At 56.0% G+C, this 22,563-nt stretch overlaps 3 protein-coding genes across 3 annotated transcripts; 2 read left to right on the top strand and 1 right to left on the bottom strand.

Annotated features, from left to right (window-relative positions):
* Positions 1 to 912: 912 nt before the first annotated feature.
* BOLA3 (bolA family member 3) lies at positions 913 to 3,749 on the top strand. Its single transcript, XM_062596751.1, has 4 exons — positions 913 to 986; positions 2,904 to 3,027; positions 3,324 to 3,412; positions 3,603 to 3,749. Exons 1-4 carry the CDS (start codon positions 948 to 950, stop codon positions 3,666 to 3,668), a joined length of 318 nt encoding a protein of 105 aa, XP_062452735.1. The 5' UTR covers positions 913 to 947; the 3' UTR covers positions 3,669 to 3,749.
* A 138-nt stretch (positions 3,750 to 3,887) lies between these two features.
* MOB1A (MOB kinase activator 1A) lies at positions 3,888 to 12,652 on the bottom strand. The gene is made up of 6 exons (XM_062596750.1): positions 12,558 to 12,652; positions 8,661 to 8,827; positions 7,248 to 7,341; positions 5,470 to 5,603; positions 5,206 to 5,369; positions 3,888 to 4,659 (listed from the first exon to the last, which is right to left on the bottom strand). The coding sequence occupies exons 1-6, from the start codon at positions 12,569 to 12,571 to the stop codon at positions 4,582 to 4,584; spliced, it is 651 nt and encodes a 216-aa protein (XP_062452734.1). The 5' UTR covers positions 12,572 to 12,652; the 3' UTR covers positions 3,888 to 4,581.
* A 1,400-nt stretch (positions 12,653 to 14,052) lies between these two features.
* On the top strand, positions 14,053 to 22,151 carry MTHFD2 (methylenetetrahydrofolate dehydrogenase (NADP+ dependent) 2, methenyltetrahydrofolate cyclohydrolase). Its single transcript, XM_062596980.1, has 8 exons — positions 14,053 to 14,195; positions 16,892 to 17,076; positions 17,819 to 17,941; positions 18,438 to 18,590; positions 18,672 to 18,779; positions 19,150 to 19,242; positions 20,409 to 20,534; positions 21,233 to 22,151. The coding sequence occupies exons 1-8, from the start codon at positions 14,074 to 14,076 to the stop codon at positions 21,370 to 21,372; spliced, it is 1,050 nt and encodes a 349-aa protein (XP_062452964.1). The 5' UTR covers positions 14,053 to 14,073; the 3' UTR covers positions 21,373 to 22,151.
* Positions 22,152 to 22,563: the final 412 nt, after the last annotated feature.

Genomic DNA, 22,563 nt, shown 5'->3' with positions numbered 1-22,563 from the left:
GTCTCAAGGCAATAGGATTAATGTGTATTAAACTGTAGATACTACTAGTACAGTAAATTTATGCCGATAATTTTATTTTGTATAATTTTCCCTCTTTCGTTGGTGTTTTTCTTACACTCTTCCCCCCCCCCCCCCGTGTTTCGGTAAATTTATTTTTAGGAGGCCTAAAAATTGCAAGTATGGATCCTTCCCTCTCTCTCTTTTTGTTTTTGTTTTGTTTTTAATTTGTATTTTATTCTAAGTTACACACAACCAGCCGGTTTGTGAAATGTATTATTCCTGATATCTTTAAAATATTGTGGGTGTTTTAATAAATTTTATATTTATTTTTTGCACTCAAATTCAGCAGCTCTTTTTGTTTCCTGTGTATGGTGGGGGAATGGGGGGTCCCCTCTCCATAGGGGTCCCCTCTCCATAGGGTCCCCTGTCCACGGGGGTCCGCTCTCAATAGGGGTCCCCTGTCCATAGGGTCCCCTGTCCATAGGAGTCCCCTATCTATGGGGTTCCCTCTCTATAGGTGTCCCCTGTCCATAGGGTCCCCTCTCCATGGGGTCCCCCATCCATGGGGTCCCCCGTCCATAGGGTCCCCTGTCCATGGCGGTTCCCTCTCCATAGGGGTTCCCTGTCCATGGGGGTCCCCTCTCCATAGGGTCCCCTCTCCATAGGGGTCCCCTCTCCATAGGGTCCCTCTCCATAGGGGTCCCCGTCCATAGGGTCCCCCGTCCATAGGGTCCCTCTCCATAGGGTCCCTGTCCATAGGGTCCCCTGCCCAGGGGGGCGGAGCCGGGCCGGGGGGGCGGGGCTTGACGTCGGTCCGCCAGGCCGCGAGGGGGCGCCGCCGCCTCCGGCCCCGCCCCCTCCGTGGGCGTGGCGCGCCGCCATTGGCCCGGCGGCGCGTGACCCCGCGGGGCGCCGCCGCGAGCGGCAGCCGGCGCGCGCCGCCCAATATGGCCGCCGCCGGCGCGGGGCTGCTGGGCCGCCGGCCGGTGAGTCTCTGCGCGTCCGTGTGTCCCTCCGTGTGTCCGTCCGTCCGTCCGTCCGGGCGCCCCCTCCCCCAGTCCAGGGGTAGGGGGTGGGGCGCCGTGTCCTTGTCCGAGACCCCCCTCCCGGCTCGGAGGGGGGGGGGGTCCGTCTCCCCGTGTCTCCCTCCGTGTGTGCCCCCCCCCCCCCCCCCGCCCCCGGTAACGGCCGCGGAGCCGCTTCCCATCCCGCGTCCCGCTGAGGGCGGCGGGAGCCCCCGCTCCTCCTCCCGGTGACCCCCCCCGCCCGCCCCGGTCAGCGGCGAAGGAGCCTTCCCCTCCTCCCGGTGACCCCCCCCCCCCCCCCCAGTCCCGGTCAGCGGCGAAGGAGCCTTCCCCTCCTCCCGGTGACCCCCCCCCCCCCCCGGTCCCGGTCAGCGGCGAAGGAGCCTTCCCCTCCTCCCGGTGACCCCCCCCCCCCCCAGTCCCGGTCAGCGGCGAAGGAGCCTTCCCCTCCTCCCGGTGACCCCCCCCCCCCCCCAGTCCCGGTCAGCTGCGAAGGAGCCTTCCCCTCCTCCCGGTGACCCCCCCCCCCCCCCAGTCCCGGTCAGCGGCGAAGGAGCCTTCCCCTCCTCCCGGTGACCCCCCCCCCCCCCCCCGGTCCCGGTCAGCTGCGAAGGAGCCTTCCCCTCCTCCCGGTGACCCCCCCCCCCCCAGTCCCGGTCAGCGGCGAAGGAGCCTTCCCCTCCTCCCGGTGACCCCCCCCCCCCCCGGTCCCGGTCAGCGGCGAAGGAGCCTTCCCCTCCTCCCGGTGACCCCCCCCCCCCCCCCCAGTCCCGGTCAGCTGCGAAGGAGCCTTCCCCTCCTCCCGGTGACCCCCCCCCCCCCCAGTCCCGGTCAGCGGCGAAGGAGCCTTCCCCTCCTCCCGGTGACCCCCCCCCCCCCCCCGGTCCCGGTCAGCTGCGAAGGAGCCTTCCCCTCCTCCCGGTGACCCCCCCCCCCCCAGTCCCGGTCAGCGGCGAAGGAGCCTTCCCCTCCTCCCGGTGACCCCCCCCCCCCCCGGTCCCGGTCAGCGGCGAAGGAGCCTTCCCCTCCTCCCGGTGACCCCCCCCCCCCCCCGGTCCCGGTCAGCGGCGAAGGAGCCTTCCCCTCCTCCCGGTGACCCCCCCCCCCCCAGTCCCGGTCAGCGGCGAAGGAGCCTTCCCCTCCTCCCGGTGACCCCCCCCCCCCCAGTCCCGGTCAGCGGCGAAGGAGCCTTCCCCTCCTCCCGGTGACCCCCCCCCCCCAGTCCCGGTCAGCGGCGAAGGAGCCTTCCCCTCCTCCCGGTGACCCCCCCCCCCCCCAGTCCCGGTCAGCTGCGAAGGAGCCTTCCCCTCCTCCCGGTGACCCCCCCCCCCCCCCCAGTCCCGGTCAGCGGCGAAGGAGCCTTCCCCTCCTCCCGGTGACCCCCCCCCCCCCCCCCCAGTCCCGGTCAGCTGCGAAGGAGCCTTCCCCTCCTCCCGGTGACCCCCCCCCCCCCCCCAGTCCCGGTCAGCGGCGAAGGAGCCTTCCCCTCCTCCCGGTGACCCCCCCCCCCCCCAGTCCCGGTCAGCTGCGAAGGAGCCTTCCCCTCCTCCCGGTGACCCCCCCCCCCCCAGTCCCGGTCAGCTGCGAAGGAGCCTTCCCCTCCTCCCGGTGACCCCCCCCCCCCCCAGTCCCGGTCAGCGGCGAAGGAGCCTTCCCCTCCTCCCGGTGACCCCCCCCCTCCCCCCGGTCAGCTGCGAAGGAGCCTTCCCCTCCTCCCGGTGACCCCCCCCCTCCCCCCGGCCCGGTCAGCTGCGAAGGAGCCTTCCCCTCCTCCTGGTGACGGTCCCCTTTCCCTGCCCCTTTGGTAGTGGTTATGGGGGGTGGGAAGGTGCTGAGGGGGCTGCACTCGACCGCTGCCATTGCCCCCCCCCCCCCCAGCTCTTCCTGCGATGTGGCACCTGGCGGCCCTTCACCTCGCAGACGGACGGCGAGGCCCGAGTGACCCGAGTGCTGCGAGAGAAATTCCCCCGGGCTTCAGCCATCAGAGTAGTGGATATCTCAGGTAAAAAGAGACGACCGGGTGGGTGTTTTTATTTTCTCTGCCCCCCTCCCAGCCGGGCCCCACGCTTTGTGAGGGAGAAGTAGCTGTCTGTCTTTAGCAACGTGGGTTCATCATTTGTGATGCCCCCCAGAAAAGGGGGTGCAGTTAATGACAGGAAAGTGTGGGCGCCTCGCTACGGCACCCGGGGTTTCCGCAGCAAGCGTTAGGTTAGCGCGTGGCGCCCTGTGCTGGGAGGGGACGCGGCCGTGGGTTTGACCCATGCACTTAGTGGCTCCTTTTTTTGTTTCCTCTTCCAGGTGGCTGTGGGGCCATGTATGAAATCCATATAGAATCAGAGGACTTCAAGGAGAAGCGGACAGTGCAGCAGCACCAAATGGTTAACCAGGTATTGGGGGGGGGCTGGCACTTTGCACACGGGCTTGTTTCACTCAGATACAGTGTGGAGGCGGTGATGGGAAGAGGGTCCTCTGCTTGCTTGTGGGGCTACTTCAGCCTGTAGGGGTGGCGGTTTGTTTTAACATGGTTGGGGGAACTAAATTCTTTGGAAACCTAATGGTGGTTGCTTCTGCTTGCAGGCGCTGAGCGAGGAGATCAAGGGCATGCACGGGCTGCGGATCTTCACCTCCACTCCCAAGCCTTGAGGCTGGCTCAGCTGGGGGGGGGGTCCACCAAGGAAGAGCTGCTGCTGGGGAGGGGGGTCTGTGACACTAATAAAGGTGCTGCTGTGGAGGGTGGCCAGTTGGTACTGTGTGTGCACTGCTGCAGGGGGAACTCCTGCTTGGGCCTTTCCCCAAGTGCTGCGTTTTGCTCCGGGAGCAGGCTCGGCTAGGGGACAGGCTGGAAGAAGAAAGCACAGCAGAGAAGGGGGAAGGAGAAACTTTATTGCCTTTTTCAAGGGGGGGGGGGGCTCCCACCCCACTAGTTGAGATATACAAAAGCTGCTACTGCTGGAAGCCCCCCTGTCCTTGCTCCCAAGAATCACTCTAGCACTGAGGCACTTTTCCCCTTCTCCAAGCTGCCAGGAAGGGATATTAAGGCTCATGTATCCAGGTAGCATCTAAATCAAAAAAAAAAAAAAAAAAGAGCACTTCAAAATAAGCTATGCTGCCACCAGCAACTCCCCTGGTGCACATCCTGGGCTCGGGCACTACATGAGTTAGAGCGTGAACCAGCAGAAGCTGAGGTCCAGAGGGAAAACGCCACCCGTTTCTGCTCTTGCAGCCTGTTGTGCTTGATCACAGCGCACCATTTCGGGACTTGGCAGAAAGAGCTGCAAAATCCACACAGTCCAGTTTGACATTCACATCCGTCCTCTAATCTAAATAGCGCTGGAGTCACCACAGCTTGGCCACCGAGCTGCAAAGCCACGGGGAGAACGGCCGCAGATTATAAAGCGAGGTTTCGCCAAAGGCCTCCGAGATGCGAGCCAGGCTCTGTGGAGCGCTGTCCGGCCTCTCCGGGTCGCTGAAGGTGAAGCAGAGAAGTGGCTGGCGTACGAAGCGAAGGAGAGCGGCCCCGACTGCAGAGCCAAACGCACCCAGCCCGGGGAAAGTTTTATCTGTCTTTCGAGCCCAGCTTTTCAATCAGTTCCTGCAGTGGAGCCAACTCCCGCCTGTCGATCAGGTTGAATTCCTGGTAGGGAAAACACAAAACAAAGGTACTTTTAAACGAGCTGCTGGAAAACAGATGACTTGGAGCCCGGCCAAGACGCACATTTTGGCAGGGTCTGCCTGCGCAAACGCACACGTGTTGGGGATGCTCCCATTCCTGAGAAACACCAGACATTAGCTGCTGTGGCAGCACTCTTTCCGATCTCTTCTCGAGCAAAACCAAGCGTTTCAGGCAAAGCAAACTTCTTTAGAGCATCCCGAGAAGCGCTATGCTCTTGGTGGTGAACAACAAAGTGTTCTGGCTTTGGCTCCTTTCTTACAGGCCATCAACGATAAGCAGAGAGGAAAACACAAGCTGGCCGCAGCCAGCTCAGCTGCGCTTCCTACTAAAAGGACAGCCCAGCTGTACAGGTCCCATGGGAGGAACAGGGTCTGCATTCCCCTCACGCAAACGCCCTTCAACTGCAGTCTGGGCTTCAAGGAGCGAGAAGGCTCTAATAAACCCGAATCCCTCAAAAAGTACGAGTACCAAGCGGAGGCGGGCGACCAGCCGCGTTCCGCCACTCACCTGCACGAAGAAGATAAAGTGCTTGAAGGAGGTGTTGAGATGCGCTTCCTCCTGTAGCCGCATGACGGAATCAAAGTGCTGGTGGTAAATGTGGGCGTACACGCGGAACAGCCGCTTCAGGATAGTCTTGGCCACCGACATGAAGTTCTTGGGAAAAGGGACACCTGGAACACAGCAAACGTATGGGGTGAGCGTTCCGGCGCCATGGGAGCGAGCGGCTCGGGCCCATGTGGAAGGGGCCTCTCATCACGCAACTGCAATTACCGATCTTTGAAGGAAAGAGAGTTTCGTCATCCAGCTGGTCCTGAACCCACGTCATCAAGTAATCGATGTACTTTGGAGCTGAGCATTTAATTGGCTTCTTTATGTTGGTGCCGTCTGCCCAGTGGTACTCGTACCTGCGGGGAGAGGAAAGGAAGAATACAGCCGCTGCTCCGAGACGCGCCCTTTCAGGTCCCGTTCCTTCCTCTTCTCCTCGGGAAGGAGCAAGGCCGCCAAACAAGCATTCCCGAGAAAAGAAGGCTTTGCTTTCACTGCTTCCCAAGCAAGTCACAGCAGCTGCTCTCTAATCGCTACAGGCCTCACGTGCCGGGGTTCGGCCCTCGAAAGCTTCGCTGGCCTTTGCGGTGACCAACTTTGACATCAAAATTCCCTTTGGATGAGACAAAGCTTGGCCGAAGCGGGGAATGCCAGGGCCAACCCCACCTCATGGTTTGAGTTGTTTCGTGTATGGCTTTTGGATGCTCTCCGGGCATTTTACACACCACGGGCCTGTCACGCGCCCCTCCTCTAGCTGCTCGCGTGCTGACCGACTTTCCAAAGCCACGATCCCAAGGCCGCCCGTTAGCAAAAGGCTTCTGAAGCCACCATTTCAGACGGACACGAGCGCTCGTCTACGTTTCCACAGAACCGCAGCAGATGCCTGGCAAAATGCCTAGCAGTAACTATCAGAGATGTTCTGTGAAACCTTACGAAAGCAGGGCGAGGACGTCATTCCGATTACGTCCTGTCGCGGCCAATGACGAGCGAAAACAAACGGTTTCAAGAGGAAGTGTCTGCAGGAAACGGCCCCAAATATAGAAATGAGAACCTTGTGGTCTAGCTACCGCCGGTTCAAGTGGCACGGCAGGATTTTACGTGGCACCAAGGGCTTTATTAGCCAGACTCCACGTTCCTGTCCCAAATGACAAATAGCCTCCGCCAACCACGCTAACAAAACGCACTGCTGTACCGTGCTGTTCAGCTCAACAAAAAAACGGCATCAAAACTAAAGGGGCAAAACAGTCTGTATGTGAATTACTCTCTACCCACGAGGGAACGCTTGGCGCCGTATGGGGGACGCTGAATTTGAGAGAAACTCCACACCCATTTGCAAATTAGCTCAGAGCCATCACATGCTTTTTCTTAAGAACAACTTCTTAAAATAACTCTGAAAAACAGCCAGGCACCCAAGGACATAACCTCTATTCCCTTTCTCTTCTCAGCAGGCCCCAACCTCCTCCCATAAAGCCATGTGGAGTATCTAAACTCGCATCCTAAAAACCACTGCCTACACTTCTTGACTGCGTGACAAGCGCCAACGTGACTCGAGAGGCGAGAGCCCCTCGAACCTCTATGGGACGGCGCAGGCTTCGTGCCGACACGCAGCTTACGCCGGCCAAAAACCGGTGTAAGCTTCAGGACGGGGCGAACGACACCTGGCTTGATACGACACAAAGCTTAGACCCAAACATATTCACAAAGCACTTTGCTGCTCTACGTGCTATTCCTGAGAATCACCACGAGATTCCCTTTCCTACCTCAACCTTCCCTGATGGCACAAGCATACGCCTTCCCTCTTCTCCACTACCCACCCCTTACGCACACCTCGCGATTAATCCGACCCGACTATCTCAGAGCAATAGCTGACACTTCAAATCACGTCTGACCCATCGCTTTCCTTAAAGCGTATCGTTCAAACAAACCAATCTTTTCAGGTTCCCAACGAGCTTCAGGCCTACATGTTCACATCCCCCCCACGTAGACCGTGACAAACTCCTTACCTTGGTCCAGCAGACATCACCGGACAGCTCGCTTCTGTGCAAAATTCCGTAATGGTCCCATACAACATGTTGATTTGGTTGAAGAAATCCACCGCTAGAAAGAAAGAGCATCGAGTTTACTCAAAACGCCAAAGCGGAGAGGACCGTAGGCACTACTTTATTTTTGTTTGGCCGACAAAGCCTCCGAGGAACCTTGTCACGGGGAGGTGCCCGCACCGCAAAGCTCTCTGCGCAAACAAACGTTCCCCCTCTGTTCACATGGCCAAACGCTTAGAGATGTTTGGACAGATCGAGGAGTTTTACTCACTCCGTGAGCTTTCGTCACATTTTTCGACTTACGGCTACCTACTATTTGCACAGCGGGAAACCTCTCTTCACCGCAGCGGCAAAGCGGCATGCAATTTAATCAAGAAAAGTCAAAAAAGCCCCACAGAAAGGCCCTCCGTTTTTTTCATTTCAGTACAAGACAAATCAATTTCTAGGGCCGACCTTTCCTTTTGAAAGGCAAATTGAGAGCAGAGACCAGAACAAAAGCTACCGCCAGCCCTACAGCCGTCCGCAAAGTAACGAAGTGCCCAGAAACTCCAGGCTCGACAGCAGCCTGAGCGCTCTCTTCTCATTTTTCACAGCTTGCAAACAACTGCTTCAAGTTCTACATGCCTTTAAAAAAAGGCTGGACGATGCCTCCACCCAGAGAGTTCTTACAAACGAGAGGTCCTCGTTAAGCTGAACCTTTGTGGCTTGACTTTTTGCCTCCCATTCCTCAGAAACTGCTTTTTCTCTCTAGCATCTAAAGAAGTGAAGTTCAAGACCAGGTAGAGCAATAGCTAAAAGCAAATTAAGTCGTCTGTATTTGTTCAACCATCAGATTTAACCCATCATTTTCTACTCCACATGCAAAAACAATGAAAAGAAAAATGGAAAGAAATGCCACCCTTCTAAGCTGCAAGCACAAACCTAGAGTTTAACAGCAAACACAGTTCCATCTCCCTCCCCGTGTCGTTCGCCATCGTGATTTGTTTTTGCAGCGGACAATACCTAACTACTTGCTTTACAGTTCAAAATACCAATACCGAAAACTTGCACCTAAATGCCGACCTAACTGTTCAGAAACTTGATCGCCTTAAAGGTCAGGCTTTTAAACCAACAACAGCGTGGGTTTGTCTTGGGGTTTTTTTTGTGCTTCCTGAGCTCAGCGTCTATCTGATATAGATCAGTTTGGTGCCCTTAAACTTATTCTCTCCTTTTATCCTGACCTTCTCCGGCTCAGTTACCATATCTGGGACGCACACAACAATTTCATTTGGGGGACTCAAGGATGAAAACCAGAGATACATAGATATATGTATATATACACACATGCTTTTACCTTCGCCTCCACGCTCAGGTGGATTACTCTTTCTGGGGACTTACTGTTAACTGCGATCCACTCATTAAGGTCTTCTCCCTCCGGCAACATAACCGCTTGTCTGAGGTTACCGCTCCCCAAAGTCGCTTCGGCATGTTTCAAGAGTTCATACTGATGGGAGCCTTCGGGAATATTTTTCTTGGGTTTGAAGGTTTTCGAAGATCGACTGCCACTGACAAGAGAGAAACGCGGTTCCAATTAGTCCTTCAGCAGCGCTCCCGTCTCAGAAGCATTTAATTCCTCCTGCGGCTTGCCCTTCGGTTACCATATTTGCCTGTGCTGTCCAGCACTTAACAGGGTTAGAGTGTGGTGCTGCTAATGCCAAGGTCATGGGTTCAATCGCCGCATGGGGCTATGCTGAGGGTTGGACTAGATGATCTCCAGAGGTCCCTTCCAACCTTATCACACTATGATTCTGCGATATAGCAGTTCTCCCCCTTCCCCTCACCCCTGAGGCCAGGCCTCTCATCATTATCTTCAGGGAGAATGGAGTCTATGCACGTGCCAAAGCATTTTTAACAGCTCCACAAATAAAGACGCCGATCACGTGCTGCCGATTTAGTGAGAGAAATCCTGAATAAAGATGGTCCACGGTTACCTACGTTAGCTTTACTTGCGATTTTGGGAGCTGTCCTGACTTTCCAAACAGGACCCTACCCAGGCAAACCCTACCCACATTCATATGAAAAGGGCCCTGTACTTGAGAAAGTATGACAACTTATTTTGCATTTGATTAGCATTTATAGCTCCTTTTAGCCAAGGAGAGCATTGCTGCCTGTGCTTTGAGGTGGAACCATCTTGCCACCTTATCTACAGAAAAAGCAAGCCTAGAGGCATGGTAGGAGCGGGAGGAACTAACAAGTCATGATCAACCATTATCGCCCCCATTCTTGGGGCAGCTTCTGCGAAGGTAGGAAAGTTCAGCTAACGCCACCTCAGCCTCTGCTACGGAAACACGGACAAACACGCAAACCAAGTCTCGCTTTCCCACCGCCGACTACTACAGGAAAACAGCTTGTCAGGTATTCAAGTGCAAATATCACTACACTCCTTTCAGTCATGGAAATCCTCTGACTGATTTTAAAAGCTAGCAGAATACATGCAGAGTTCTCTTTTCCATATCCTTTTTAAATCACAAAAAAACATTTGGTGCAAAAAGCCACAACACCGATTAGCAGCAGTTGCATTAAATGACACTGGCAGACAGGTCAAGAGAAAGAGAAAAACACTCACCCTACCCAACCACAAAACCAAAAGCCTGTTGGTTACTGCTACATCAGTTTTACTGGGGCAAATGTTAGACACTTCGTGCTCAAACACAGCATAGGAAATTGCCCACTAAAAATAGCAACTTAGCTTACTCCAGCCCTGCAATGCAAATTGCTGCTGTGGTTACAATCTCCACACATTGTGTAGTATGAACATCTGCGCTAAATGATTTGTCTGTTGAGCAACTCCATTCCTGAATTTCCCTGTCCCTATAACAGTACCTAAGGCTCTCTCCACAGAGGGCCCGAAAGAACATCTGTGGCAAAGAGACCCCCGCCCCAGTATTAGCTTTATATCCAAGCACAAAAACTAACACTTCCAAAAACAGGCTCTGCACAGCAAGAAAGGGCTAATGCTTTATAGGTTGTGCAGCACATTGCACAACGGAGTCTGAATCCTGAAGAGGATCTAACAGTCACTACTAGCAGACGTTGATCAAGAACACCACGAGTTATGTGCGTGCAAGGAGTCCGCCATGCAGCCAACAGACTTGAAAGGGAGCAATTTTGATGCCCCCAAATCACAACCACAAGCCTTTCAGATCCCCAGCCAGGCAGAGGCCTCCCTGTCCCGCTCCTGGACAGACAGTCCAGACTAGCAGCCCCCCCGGCACCACTTCTGGTTTCAGAGAGCAACAGCAGGGCCAAAATTTCTCCCATCAGTTGCTCAGTGGAAACACGCTTATCTGGCACACGCAGCTCGGCATCGCTGGCACCTCGCCTCAAAGCCGCACGCAACCGGACGCGCTCGGCTCGCACAAGCTTCCTGATGCAACGTTACCGCAGGACTGGCAGCTTTGTCTGCTCCCCGCTCTGCTGAAGCACCATCCATTTGGTGCAGAAATAAAGGCCCTTTACACCGAGCTCGCTCTGAACCAAGCTACGGCCTCCTGCTACGCTACAGGAGACGCGGACCCAGCTCGTAATCGACCCTACGCAGAGGCTCCCCAGCCCCTTGTTGCTCCTCAAGTCACTGACTCTTCTCACACACAGCACCTGAGAGCTAGAAGCCCGCTCACCCTTTACAAACATTTATACCTGCAACACCCCATCCTCCGTAGATCTGTCCACTGCTCCAGCAGCCTTCTAGGGTATCACCCCTCGTACAAGCACATAAAACACACCAAAGTCTACTTGCTTAATGCCAGCCCCAGGTGCAATCTGGCTGCCCCACGTCCCATCAGCACAGATACAGGTAACGAGGGCCCAGACCCTTTCCACTGCTGCAGCCCTTTCCCACACGCATACAGCAAGGCCCACCAAATCCCCCCAGAGGGAAGCCTCAGGCAGCAAGGGCCTCCCCTCTTTTTCTGTGCCTCATCCCACTCTTTCCCTACACTCAGCATCACCATCCCAAACTGTTCCTCCACACATCCCTGCTCCTCTGGCCTCCACCTCCATCCCAACAGCTTCCCCAGACTCTCCAGGCCTCTCCTTCCCCCCACAGCACGTCACCCCGCTTGCCCCACAGGCCCTCCCCACACACACAAATTCCCAGGGCCTCCCACTATAGGCGATCATCCCTGCAGACCCCCAGCAGTTACAAAACTGACACAGACCCCCACCCATACCCTCAGGGCCACCCTCAACTCTCCTCCATAAAACCAACCTCCCCCCACAAACTTCCTGCCCGAGGTAGAGACCAGTCCTTACAAAAAGCCCTCTCCCCCAGGCTTCCTCACTCCTCAGGCAAAAGCTTCTCATTCCCAAATACACCCCTGGAGCCTCCCTCTGGACACTAGCAGGGTATTTGCGTGCTCCCCAGGGCTGCCTGCCTCACCCAGCGCCCTTCCTGCTCCAAACTGACCACCCCAAAGCCAGCTCCCCCCACAGCCCATCCCAGGACTTTGTCCCCAGGAGACACCCTCTGCCACTGCCTTGCAGCCCAATACTGCGCCTACCTCCAAGGCCACTTCCCCAAAACACATCCCTCCCCAGGGCTTCCTCCAGGTTCCTCCATGGTAACCTCCCCTGCCCAAAGCCTTCCTCCATCCCCTGTGTCTCCCCAATACCTTCCTCAGCCTTTCTTCTCAAACACCCAGGGCCTCCCTTCAAAGCCTTCTCCTCTCCCCCTCCCCAAAGCCTTTCTCCACTCCTCCACTAACCCCCGGGCGCTTCTGCTCAAAGCTTTTCTCAAGGCCCTCGTGAATACCCAGAGCTTCCTCCTAACACCTTCCTTAAAAACTCTCTATACACTGCTACTGCCTCACCTCAAGGCCCTCACACACACTCACGGCTTCCCCCTAAACCCCTCTCCTATACTGCTAGGGCCTCGCAAGGCCTTCCTCAAACCCCTCCTACACCCCCCAGCCTCCCCCCTCTCGCACGCCCCCCAGACCTCCCCAAGGCCTCTCACCGAGCCCCTCGTGGCGACCCCACAGCCTCCCCCCTCTCGCACCCCCACAGACCTCCCCGAGGCCTCTCACCGAGCCCCTCGTGGCGACCCCACAGCCTCCCCCCTCTCGCACCCCCACAGACCTCCCCGAAGCCTCTCACCGAGCCCCTCGTGGCGGCCCCACAGCCTCCCCTCACACTCTCAGGGCCTCTCAAGAGGCCCCCCCCAATGCCCCCCAACGCCTCTCGGGGACCCCCTCCCCGCACCCCCAGGGCCTCCCCCGCGGCCCCAGCGCTCACAAGAGGAAGCTCATGGCGAGGCGCTGGATCGGGCCGGGCCGAGGCGGCGCCGCCGGCTGCAGGCGCGCGCAGGCCCCGCTGCTGCCTGGCGGGCCGCGCCCGGCCGCTGGCCCCACTCTCGCGAGAGCGCCGCGAGACTGCGCGGGGGGCGGGGCCTCGGCGGGGCGGGGCCTCTGCGGGGCGGGGCCGCGCCCTCACCATGGCAACCGCCCCGTCCGGGCAGCAGCTCTGCGGGCTCCCGCGGGCCCGGCACCCCCGTCGGCTCGGGAGCCCCGTGCGAATCTGGGACCGTCCCCGCAGGGCTGGGCCCGCTATGGGCCAGGGACACGCCACCTAGGACTGCAGCCCCTCTGGGCCTGGGCCCCCCTATACGAGAGCACGCTCCATATAGGGAGGGTCTCCCTATGGATCTGGGACCCCCCCATGTAAGACTAGACTCCATATGGGTTAGGGCTCCCCTATGGGTGAGGGGACCTCTGCCGAGCATTAGACCCTCCCTTAAGCCTGCGAGTCCTCCGGTGGGTCTGGACCCCCCCCCCCAAGACCTGGGCCCTCCACATGGTTCTGGGACCGCACCAAAGGCCAGAGCCACTCCATGGGCCCTTGGGTCCCCCCCATAGGCCTTCTCCTCTCCATAAGCCTGGGCACCCCCACAGCCGCCACGACACCCCTCTGAGAGCCGCTGCCTCGCACCCCGGCTTGTCGTCCTTTCCTTCAGCTTTGCCCTCGCTGTTCTCCGACCCTTCCCCAAAGCCGCAGCGGGGGCGGCCAGCGTCTCGTTTTCACCCCTGGGCTGCCCTGCGAGCTCCTCCGGCTGCCTCTCCGAGGACGTCCCCTGCCTCCTTCCGCTCCAGCACGTCCCCTTAGCGGGGCTCTGCTTCCGAGCCGCCTACCCGAGCTCAGCTCCGTCCCCGGACCCGGCGCCGACCCGCACCCGAGCCCCAGCCTAATCCCAGGCCACAGCCCCGACCCAACGCAAACTCGGCCTCAACCCCCATCCCGACCCCCGGCCCGGCCCTAACCCTAACTCCAACCCCGACCTCAACCCTGACCTGATTCTGTGACCCCAGCCCTGACCCTGACCCTGTGACCCTGACCCTGTGACCCCGGCCCCGGTCCCAGCCCCCGGCTTATGCAACCCCTAGTCCCTATTGCAATCCCCCCTCGCCCTGAGCCCAGCCAATCAGCGCCGCCGTGCCCATCTACGGAGCACAAGCCCCGCCCACCTCCACCAATCAAACCCCGTCCGGCTACTTTAGCCCCGTCCACGAGCTCTCTGAACGCCTCGCTCCCTCTGACCCAATCGCAGCGGAGGATCCCGGGCTCCGTCCCGCCCCCTTCCGCACCGCGGCCAATCATCACCCACCTCCGCGTCGCTCCTCGGCTGGCCGAGACGATTGGCCGCCGCCGGCCGCGGGGCTGGCCGCGCCACTATATAAAGGCGTCGCGGGGTTCGGCGGGGTGCTCGCGCATCCCCCGCGGCGTGTCCCTCCGCGCCCGCCGTCGCCGCGCAGCCATGGCAACCGCGCTGAGCCCTCTGCGCGCCCTGCGCCGCGCCGCGCCATGCCCCGGCGGCGGCGGCCGCCTCCTCCCGCCGCTGCCGCCGCGGAGCCGCCGCCTGCACCTCACGGCGCCCAGGTAGGCGGCGGCGGGGTGGAGGGGGCGCCACGCACGGGCGGGGGGGGGCTTATATAGGGGGTGGGCGGGCCTTAGCGGTATGGGGCGGGGCCTACCGGCGGTGGCGGGGCCTACCGGCGGGGTGGGCGGGGGGCACCGGGCTCGGTCCCCCCCCCCGCCCACACACACACACACACCGGTGCCGGTTGCGCCGCCAGCCGGAGGGGCCCGGTGGGCGCGGGGCGGGTTGAGGCGAGGGTGGGAGGAGGGGGCAGCTCCCCCCTAACCCGGGGTAGGGGGGCGGCTGCGAGTGCCCCCCCCCGGCCCCGGGCCGCCGCCGGTATCGGGAATGAATGAGCAGGGCCCCCAGCGGCCGCCCCGGGAGGTGCAGGCTGATGAAATCCCGCTCCCGCCTTGCGTGTGGAGCCTGGGCAGCCCCGGCGCCTCCCGGGGGCAGCCTGCCCCCCCACACCCCCCTCCCTCCCCGGGCCTGCGGACGGGTCGGGGTCTCCTCGGTGCCGGTTCCCCCCCTCTTTTTTTTTTTTTTTTTTTTTAACCGTTTCGCGCTTTAAGGAGCGCTGCACGTCCTTCCCGTGCTGGCCTCGGGCTGCCGGGCGAGCCCCTTCGCCCCTTCCCCGGGGCCAGCACCCCTCACCTCTGGCCTTACCTAACCAGCGTCTGCTGGTAACTTCTCCCCTCCGTCTGCCTTCGGACCGACCGGTAAAATGAGCGCTGCAGCTGGGGTTGAAAGCGCGATCTCTGTGAGCCTGCCTTTGGGGACAGGCGCTTGGCACGCGCCTGTAATGACTCCTGGAAGGGTCAGTGGAGACCTAGCTCGGAAGCTAAGACAAGCTGTGCAGAGAGCAGCATGCTGAGCTAGTCTGAGGATTTTTTTTTTCGTTGTTGGTTGCTACTAACTAGATCTGACGTGGATTATTTCCTTTAGTGCTGAACTGATTTAGTAAATGCGAAAGGTACCTCTAGGAATGGCTTAAGAAGGACCAGAAGATTCCCTACATCTCTGACAAAGTGCCTTGGCATAAGGCTTACTCACCTGGTTGGCACTTCGTGGTGGCTTTGTGCAGGCGCTGGTCCGGAACAGCTCTGATGGCTGCTTCAGTTGCGTTGCTTCTCTGCCCCAAATTGGGATTAGGATTGTACCATCGCACCTAGAGAAGGCCAGAAAACAGCAGTGTTGGACTTGATGAGGGATCTTGGTAGGAGAAGCTCTGTCAACCAGGTGGCCTGCTACCTGTTCCAGGGTGGGTTTTTTTTTAAGTGGAAACAGCAGCAATGGACTGTACTTGCACTGGGTGGCACGACCCAGGGACAGCAATTCTGTGCTGTCATGCTTCCTTACAACAGCCAGTTGTGTCCCAGATTTTTTTTTTTTTTGAGAGAGTTAAGTAACTTCCGAGGCTTGTGTAGCTGTGATGTGCTGTTGGTGACTGCTTCAGGAATCACCTGATCCTTGTGTTTCAGGAAGGTGCCAAAAGTGTCCACTGTATGGAGCATCTTTGCAAGCTTCAAGTGAAGGTTAACTGAATTCTTACAGGTTTTGGCCAGTAAGAACAATCTGGCAAGGGAGCGAGGAGCTTGTAGCAAGGCCTTGAGTGAAAGCCAGACTCGAATGCTGCAGCCAAGTCTAGAAGTGAAACTTGCGGGGGGTAATTCTGTCACGGGGAACTAGTGAATGAGCATGACTTTCAGATGCAAATGATAGATAAAGCAGAAGAAGAATGAGAGTGAACAGTTTGTGTACAGCCTACTGGCAGCTGTGACCTCAGCTGTATTTCGAGCCTGCCTTTCTATATCCTGCAGGGTGTCCAGTTGCCTAGAATGCATTTGGCAGTGACTGTATATTCTTGTTACCAATATAGCCTAGAAGTGCAGGGAAGGAGCTGTTCCCTTGGGGTTCAGATGGCAGGCAAACGTGTGCTCCTTACTCTGACGGAAAGTTGGAGCCCTAAAGCCTTGTAGGGAGGTAAAAACAAGTATCCTGAGCATGGCTTTAACTGCCTGAAAAGGTGACTGGTGGTGGAAGCAGCCCTTTGAAAGGGGATGGCACGAGGCTGGCGTGTGCAAGGTACGTGCCGTGCTAGATGTGCCGACACCCTTGTCGAGGACTTGCGGGAGGAGGCTGGTGTCTCCAGCAACAGCCCCGCGTGCAGAAGCGCAGCACAGGCACCTTCTGTGCTGCCTCAGACAAGTGAGTTAATAGACCTCTCTCTAGTGGAAATTCCACCCGGTGGAATGAGTTGTGCTTTACGCAAGTCCTTTGTAGTGAAGCTGTCGGGCCTTCGAAAGGGGCGGGTGACTGACTTTCTAAAAATGGAAACTAATAGTATCCAGCTTGAAATGTGCTGGACAAAAGATACATGTGGACTCCTGCCCTTCTGGAGAAGAATAGTCTGTGTGCTTGCTCAGGCTGCGCAAATGAGTTATTCCTTCCAACAGTTCTACTGTTGTCCAGTACCAAGGTTTCCGGGAGTGAAGGTGTGAGATAAAAGATTGAAACGTGCTACTTTTCTCTGGCACTTTCTGCAAATCCTATTTTGCACTGAAGTTGCAGTAGGACTGCATGTGTGGCTGAAGTGAACCGGCCAATTCTGTAATGCCTTGTGGTTGGCACCTGTTTCCTGTGTGGTTGTTGCTTGAATTTGCGAGTCCTAACAGTGCTGCCTGCTTCATTAACGCTGTGTCTGTGTTTATTGCAGCAATGATGCGGTTGTAATTTCTGGAAGGAAGCTGGCCCGGCAGATCAGACAGGAAGCCCGTCACGAGGTGGAGCAGTGGGTGGCAGCCGGGAACAAGAGACCTCACCTCAGTGTTGTTCTTGTTGGTGAAAATCCTGCAAGCCACTCGTATGTGCTGAACAAAACCAGGGCAGCTGCTGATGTAGGTATGTTTTGGACGCTGCTGGTCTGGAAAAATGGAACGAATGACTGTCTAATACCTTGCTTTAGTTGGGAGTCGTCTGTGCTGGAGGCTGGGGGAAGCTTTCAGGATGCAGTCGGCTGGCAGCTTTTCACCAGTCCAGGTTTACCCCAGTAATTGCTGTTACTTTTTGGCTGCTTTCATAGTGATACTGAGGTGTAGTTAATGGACACAGTTTTCATGCGCCCTGAAGTACTAAAACAGAACAGTGCAACATCAGACTCTGTATTCTGGCAGAATTTGGCTGGCATCTGGTGGATGACAGTTCTCACAGGTCTGCATAAAGCACACAGGGAGCTTTGATTTGCCTTCTGCCCTCGACTGCTCAGAGTGCTCAGCTTTTGGAGCAAAGCTGTTAATCTGACATCCCCTTGTCACCGTGTCAGGAGGGTCCACAAGAAGTGCAGCTGCATCTTCATCGTACCACATTCCTCTTGGATTTCTCGGAGGGCTCTGACTTTTGGGTAGTCTTTCCCAAGGGTGCCTGCACACAGTGACTAGTGGTCCTTACCCCTAACTTGCAAGACTTGTGACAGCCTCCAGCCTGGAAGGCATTGATCATTACATCAAAACATACACTCCTTGGTGTTCTCATCAGATTTGGCTCAGCAGAGAGGCAGGGCTGACGTGAAAATTGGCATGCATTGAGGAGCAAGGTTCCCGCTTGTGTACGTACAGCGCTCTAATACAGCCCTCTGATTGCACAGGAATCAGCAGTGAGACGATCCTCAGGCCAGCCTCTATTACTGAAGAGGAGCTACTGGATTTGATTAGCAAACTAAATAATGATGCCAATGTGGATGGCCTGTTAGTGCAGCTTCCTCTACCTGGTGAGTAGCTGTACTTCCACATTTTTCGTACTACTTATGAAAAGTTTGGAAGCATTTGTGTGCCCCAGAATGAGAGGAAGCGCAGGGGTTGCTCTGTGACATGAGAGCTGGCAATCTGCCATGTTGCAGCCTAAATTGATACAGCAGCTCCACCATACAACTGCCTGTGTATATTATGCTGCTGGGGCTTGCTGAAGTCTATTCTTGTGAGGGTGGTATCATCTTCCAGAGCAAGAAGGTTGAGTTTAGTTGTGACACTGAGGCTGTCTAAAAATATCCTCCCTACATTAAAGAAGCTGCAGTCCCAGTGTAGCTCCAGTCCCTTTCTGGAGTGAGCTGTTAGCTCTGAAAACTTCCAGCAAGTTCAGCAGCTTCAGGCTTCCAAAGTCCTGAGGGGCAAAGGGGTTGGTGCAGCAGGCCAGGTTGACTCTGGCTGGCTGGGAAGAGCTGGTTCTGGCTGATCCCTAAGATAAAAGCTTTTGCATTATTTTTTCAGAACATATTGATGAGCGAAAGATCTGCAATGCTGTGACGCCGGACAAAGATGTGGATGGCTTTCATGTGATAAATGTGGGGCGTATGTGCCTAGACCAGTATTCCATGCTGCCAGCTACCCCGTGGGGGGTGTGGGAGATCATTAAGAGGACTGGTAGGTTGCTGCAGTACTTGGCTGCTCTCTAGCATAACTCCAGCTTGCATTTGTCTTAAGACTCTGTCTTGTGTGCTGTAGGCATCCCGACACTGGGGAAGAACGTGGTCGTGGCTGGCAGGTCGAAGAACGTGGGAATGCCCATTGCCATGCTGCTGCATACGGATGGCAGGCACGAACGCCCAGGAGGTAGGAGCTTGGCAGCCTTGGAGCCCTGGATGGCTGCAGAAAGAAGCCCTCTGTGCCTCTTGATGGTCCTTGCTGGACTCCTAAACCAGTCCTGGGACTGCATTATGGACTGTGGCACAGAATGTGCTTGTGGGCCCCAGTGCTTGTGACCTCCATGGCTGAGGAGCTGATAATTCTGTCCATGTGCAGTCTGGCAATGTTTCAGGGCTGTCCTCAGTAGTCCTTGTCCTCTCAGCAAGTTACCCCTGTGGTTGGTCATCCAGATCTGATGTTCCTGAGATACCAGGGTGGCCTTGAGGGCAGAGAGTTAGAAATGGCCAGGTTCAGGTAGTACCCACAGGTAAAATGTTCTGTGTAACCACTCTTTCAGGTGATGCCACAGTAACAATATCTCACCGCTACACTCCCAAGGAGCAGCTGAAGCAGCACACGATTCGGGCCGATATCGTGGTAGCAGCGGCAGGTAAGACTAAACTCCGAAGGAGTGGACGAGGTGCAGAGAAGATGCTGCACTGAAGCTTACACGTGGTGTTTGTGATGGGAATCTTTGCTCTGAGGTGACAATCCAGTTGGTATCAAGTGTCCTAAGGCCTTCCCATCTGAAGCAGCTTTGGTAGCGTAGGAGAGCCTGGCTCTTTCATGGCTGTTGGCAGCTGCTGTAGGCAGTGGCTGGGAAGGTGAGCCAGGGGCTGTTTGAGTCTGCCGGTGTAGACTGATAAGCTTAGCCACATGCTTTATCTTACCAGCAGAGCTGTTTTTAGCTCTTTGCATGTCTTTGAAATGTAAAGCAGCATCTGGCAGAATGACTTGGTATGCTCCCAAGCACCTGATGAGATCCAAAGAACAGCTACAGACAGGCTGTGCTAAGCATTCAGGCAGTTATGGGTGCATGGGAAATACAAAGACAGGGTCTGCTTACCTAGAGGTGGTGGAGATGCTGAAGGACAGCTGCAGTACTGTCTCCAGAGCCTGAGAATCACTCAAGCAAGCGCGCTCTTCTCCAGGCTCTACCCTAGGCGTGGGGATAGCTCATCTGCAGAAGTATTTTGCTGATTCAGGTTGTCAGTGCTTGCCAGCAGAAGCTTGGTGTAAGCCTGCGGGGAGGGAGGGGAGAAATGCAGGCTGAAAAGACGGAAAGAAACAAGATCCTGAGAGGATTAAAGTGGTAGTGGTGTCAAAGGTGGTACTGCAAGTAAGAACAGCTCCATGCTGTTGGCAGATAAAGAAGAAAGGCAGCAAAAGCTGAGTAAATAGCTGAAGATGGTTAGCAAACCGGAGCAGGACTCACTAAAGAGTTAACCAGTTGTGGGGGGGGGGTAGGAATTTGAGTTCCTCAGCTTGCAGTCAGCTGAGGCAGTATCTAGTAGAACCAGACAAACATACTCCACCCTCAAAGGGTGGCTGAGCCCTGAGCTGCTCCCTACCCATCTCCCTGCTGTGCTGGGGGTTTTACAGCCCTTAGGTGAAGCTAATGCCTCCAACTGGGTTGTTGTGAACTGAGATTCCGTTCCAGCTTGCTGGCTTTGTGCAGATGCAAAAATGTTGCTGGAGCTGTGGGGGTGGGCTAAAGCATAACTCCATAACTAGAACAAGCATAGCTACAAGCAGTTCTGTTTCTCTGTTATGCAGGCATACCCAATCTGATCACAGCTGACATGATCAAAGAAGGAGCTGCAGTTATTGATGTGGGCATAACTAGAGTGCAGGATCCTGTCACTGCCAAACCAAAACTGGTTGGAGATGTGGATTTTGAAGGTATGAATGCTCTGGCATCTGGTACTTTGAGCACTGAGAAGTAGGGGAGAAAGTCCTGGGTTGTGGGGTGGAGCAGATGCAGAGCAGTGCTGAAGCTGCAGTGGCTGGTGTGTGTGCCTTTGCAGAGTGCATGCTGAATTTTGGGCAGTTGGGTCGCTGTCTACTTCATCTGATACTCGGACTCCTGCCTCTAGGTTCTGCCTCCTGAAAATGTGCAGGATTTGCCTTCTGGCTGCTGTTCATTGGCCTTGCTCCTCGCTTGGCTGCGGCAGTGCCCAGGCAGGCTGTTGTGATGCAGCCTGCATCTCTAGGTACCTGCCGAAAGACACTGACACCTGCTCATGGAAGAGATGGACTACAAATGTTCAGACTCTTGGTGCTGCCTTGTAGACCTTGCCAGGAGCATGCAGGAGGTCCCCATGTGGTCTCTGGCTGTAGCCTTCTGGGCTATAATTATTAGATATGGCATTCCCCCTGACTTGGGGTCTCAAGTTAAGCTTGGTCAGCAGCAAGGATGGTCAGAGAACAGTGTGCCCTGTCCTGGATGACGGGACAAGGGTACTTGTTGCTGCAGACTCACTTGAAGACTGGAAGTCACAGAAACTTCAGTTCTAGCTTGGTTGCAGCTTCAAATACGCCAGCTTATAAATGTGACTGCTCCTGATGTACATGCTAAGCTCTCACTCTCCTTCCTGCAGGGGTGAAGAAGAAAGCCAGTTACATCACTCCAGTCCCCGGGGGAGTTGGGCCCATGACAGTTGCCATGCTGATGAAGAACACTATCATTGCTGCCAAGAAACTATTGCAACCTAAAGAGCTGAAGGCACTGACTGTTTAACGTGGGGACTCTCTTTAGCACTGAAAACAACATTCCAAATCGACTCCCAAGCAGGCCGATAGAAAATGCAATATTTTTATTTATTGTCTGGAAGTGAATTTACTCTTCTGCAGTCATAGATATTTATTTGAAGCTGAAGTATATGTGCATTAGTTGTACTAAGGCGTAAGCATCTAAACTCTTGGCCTACTCAGTGTGTCATGACTTCTAGCAAAGCTGCTTGGTTTAAGCTAGCTCTTCTCTACGAAGTCAAACCTGTAGCCTGCACCCCTCTTGCTGGCACTAGGGAGCAGTCTGGGTGTGCAGCTCCTGCAGGAGCTTCACACGGTGCTAGCACGCCTGCGCGAGGCGGAGTACTGCTCCACAGTGCCAAACAAATGGCCTTGATGTTTCCGTTCTCTCAAATGCCCAGTCTAGGCAGACTGCTAGCATTTGACTTGCTCTGAACTTGTTTACTTGACTCCCACGTTTAGTTTGAGTTAAGCTGTTCTGTAGAAGTTACTTGAAACAAGCCATATGTCTCTCCTCAGCCTATCTGGATCCCTGAGCATTGGTAGATCAGGTGGAACATGTTCTTCTAGTGTGCAGCTAAGCTGGTATTTGCTAGTGGGATGGTGACTTTTAAAACCTTTTTTCCTCTCTAACCAAAGAACACTGTGGGGGCTGTTGGTGACCAGGCTGAACCCCTGAAGTTTCCCTGGACTATATTGTAAAGCATGCAAGTGCTTAGTGAATAATCCAGGCTAACTCTGAATAAAAGTATGAGGGGGAGAAAAAAAAAAAAACTTGCTTGTGTCCTACAATTATTTCCAAGCAAAAGACCGCTAATGCATTGAGCGTTATCCTTGGAAAGGGAGAGCTGCCCCCAGCTGGTGGGCTCCTCTGACATGAGCAGTGTTAACTCCCTGGCAGCAGCACAGTTTGCTCACTTTGGAAGTAAGCAGCTGTTTTGTTTGCCTGAACAAGATGTTCAGACTCAAACTTTCACTCTGCTTCTTACCCCTTCCCTGACTTGCCATAGCTGTGTGAAAAGGGGAACACTGAGTGTCAGCTTACCCTCCTCTAGTACGCATTACTGCAAGCTCTGGTTATCCGTTCAGGTTTGCCTTATGCCTCTGGAAGCCTGGAAAGCACGTGTGCAGCACTACTCTGCTACGCTGGAGTGTACGTTCCCCTTCTCCTAGGGGAGAT

The sequence above is a fragment of the Rhea pennata genome, chromosome 28, assembly GCF_028389875.1.
Source record: "Rhea pennata isolate bPtePen1 chromosome 28, bPtePen1.pri, whole genome shotgun sequence".
NCBI lineage: Eukaryota > Metazoa > Chordata > Aves > Rheiformes > Rheidae > Rhea > Rhea pennata.
The sequence above is the reverse complement of the archived record's forward strand: the minus strand, read 5'-3'. Positions and strand labels throughout refer to the sequence as shown.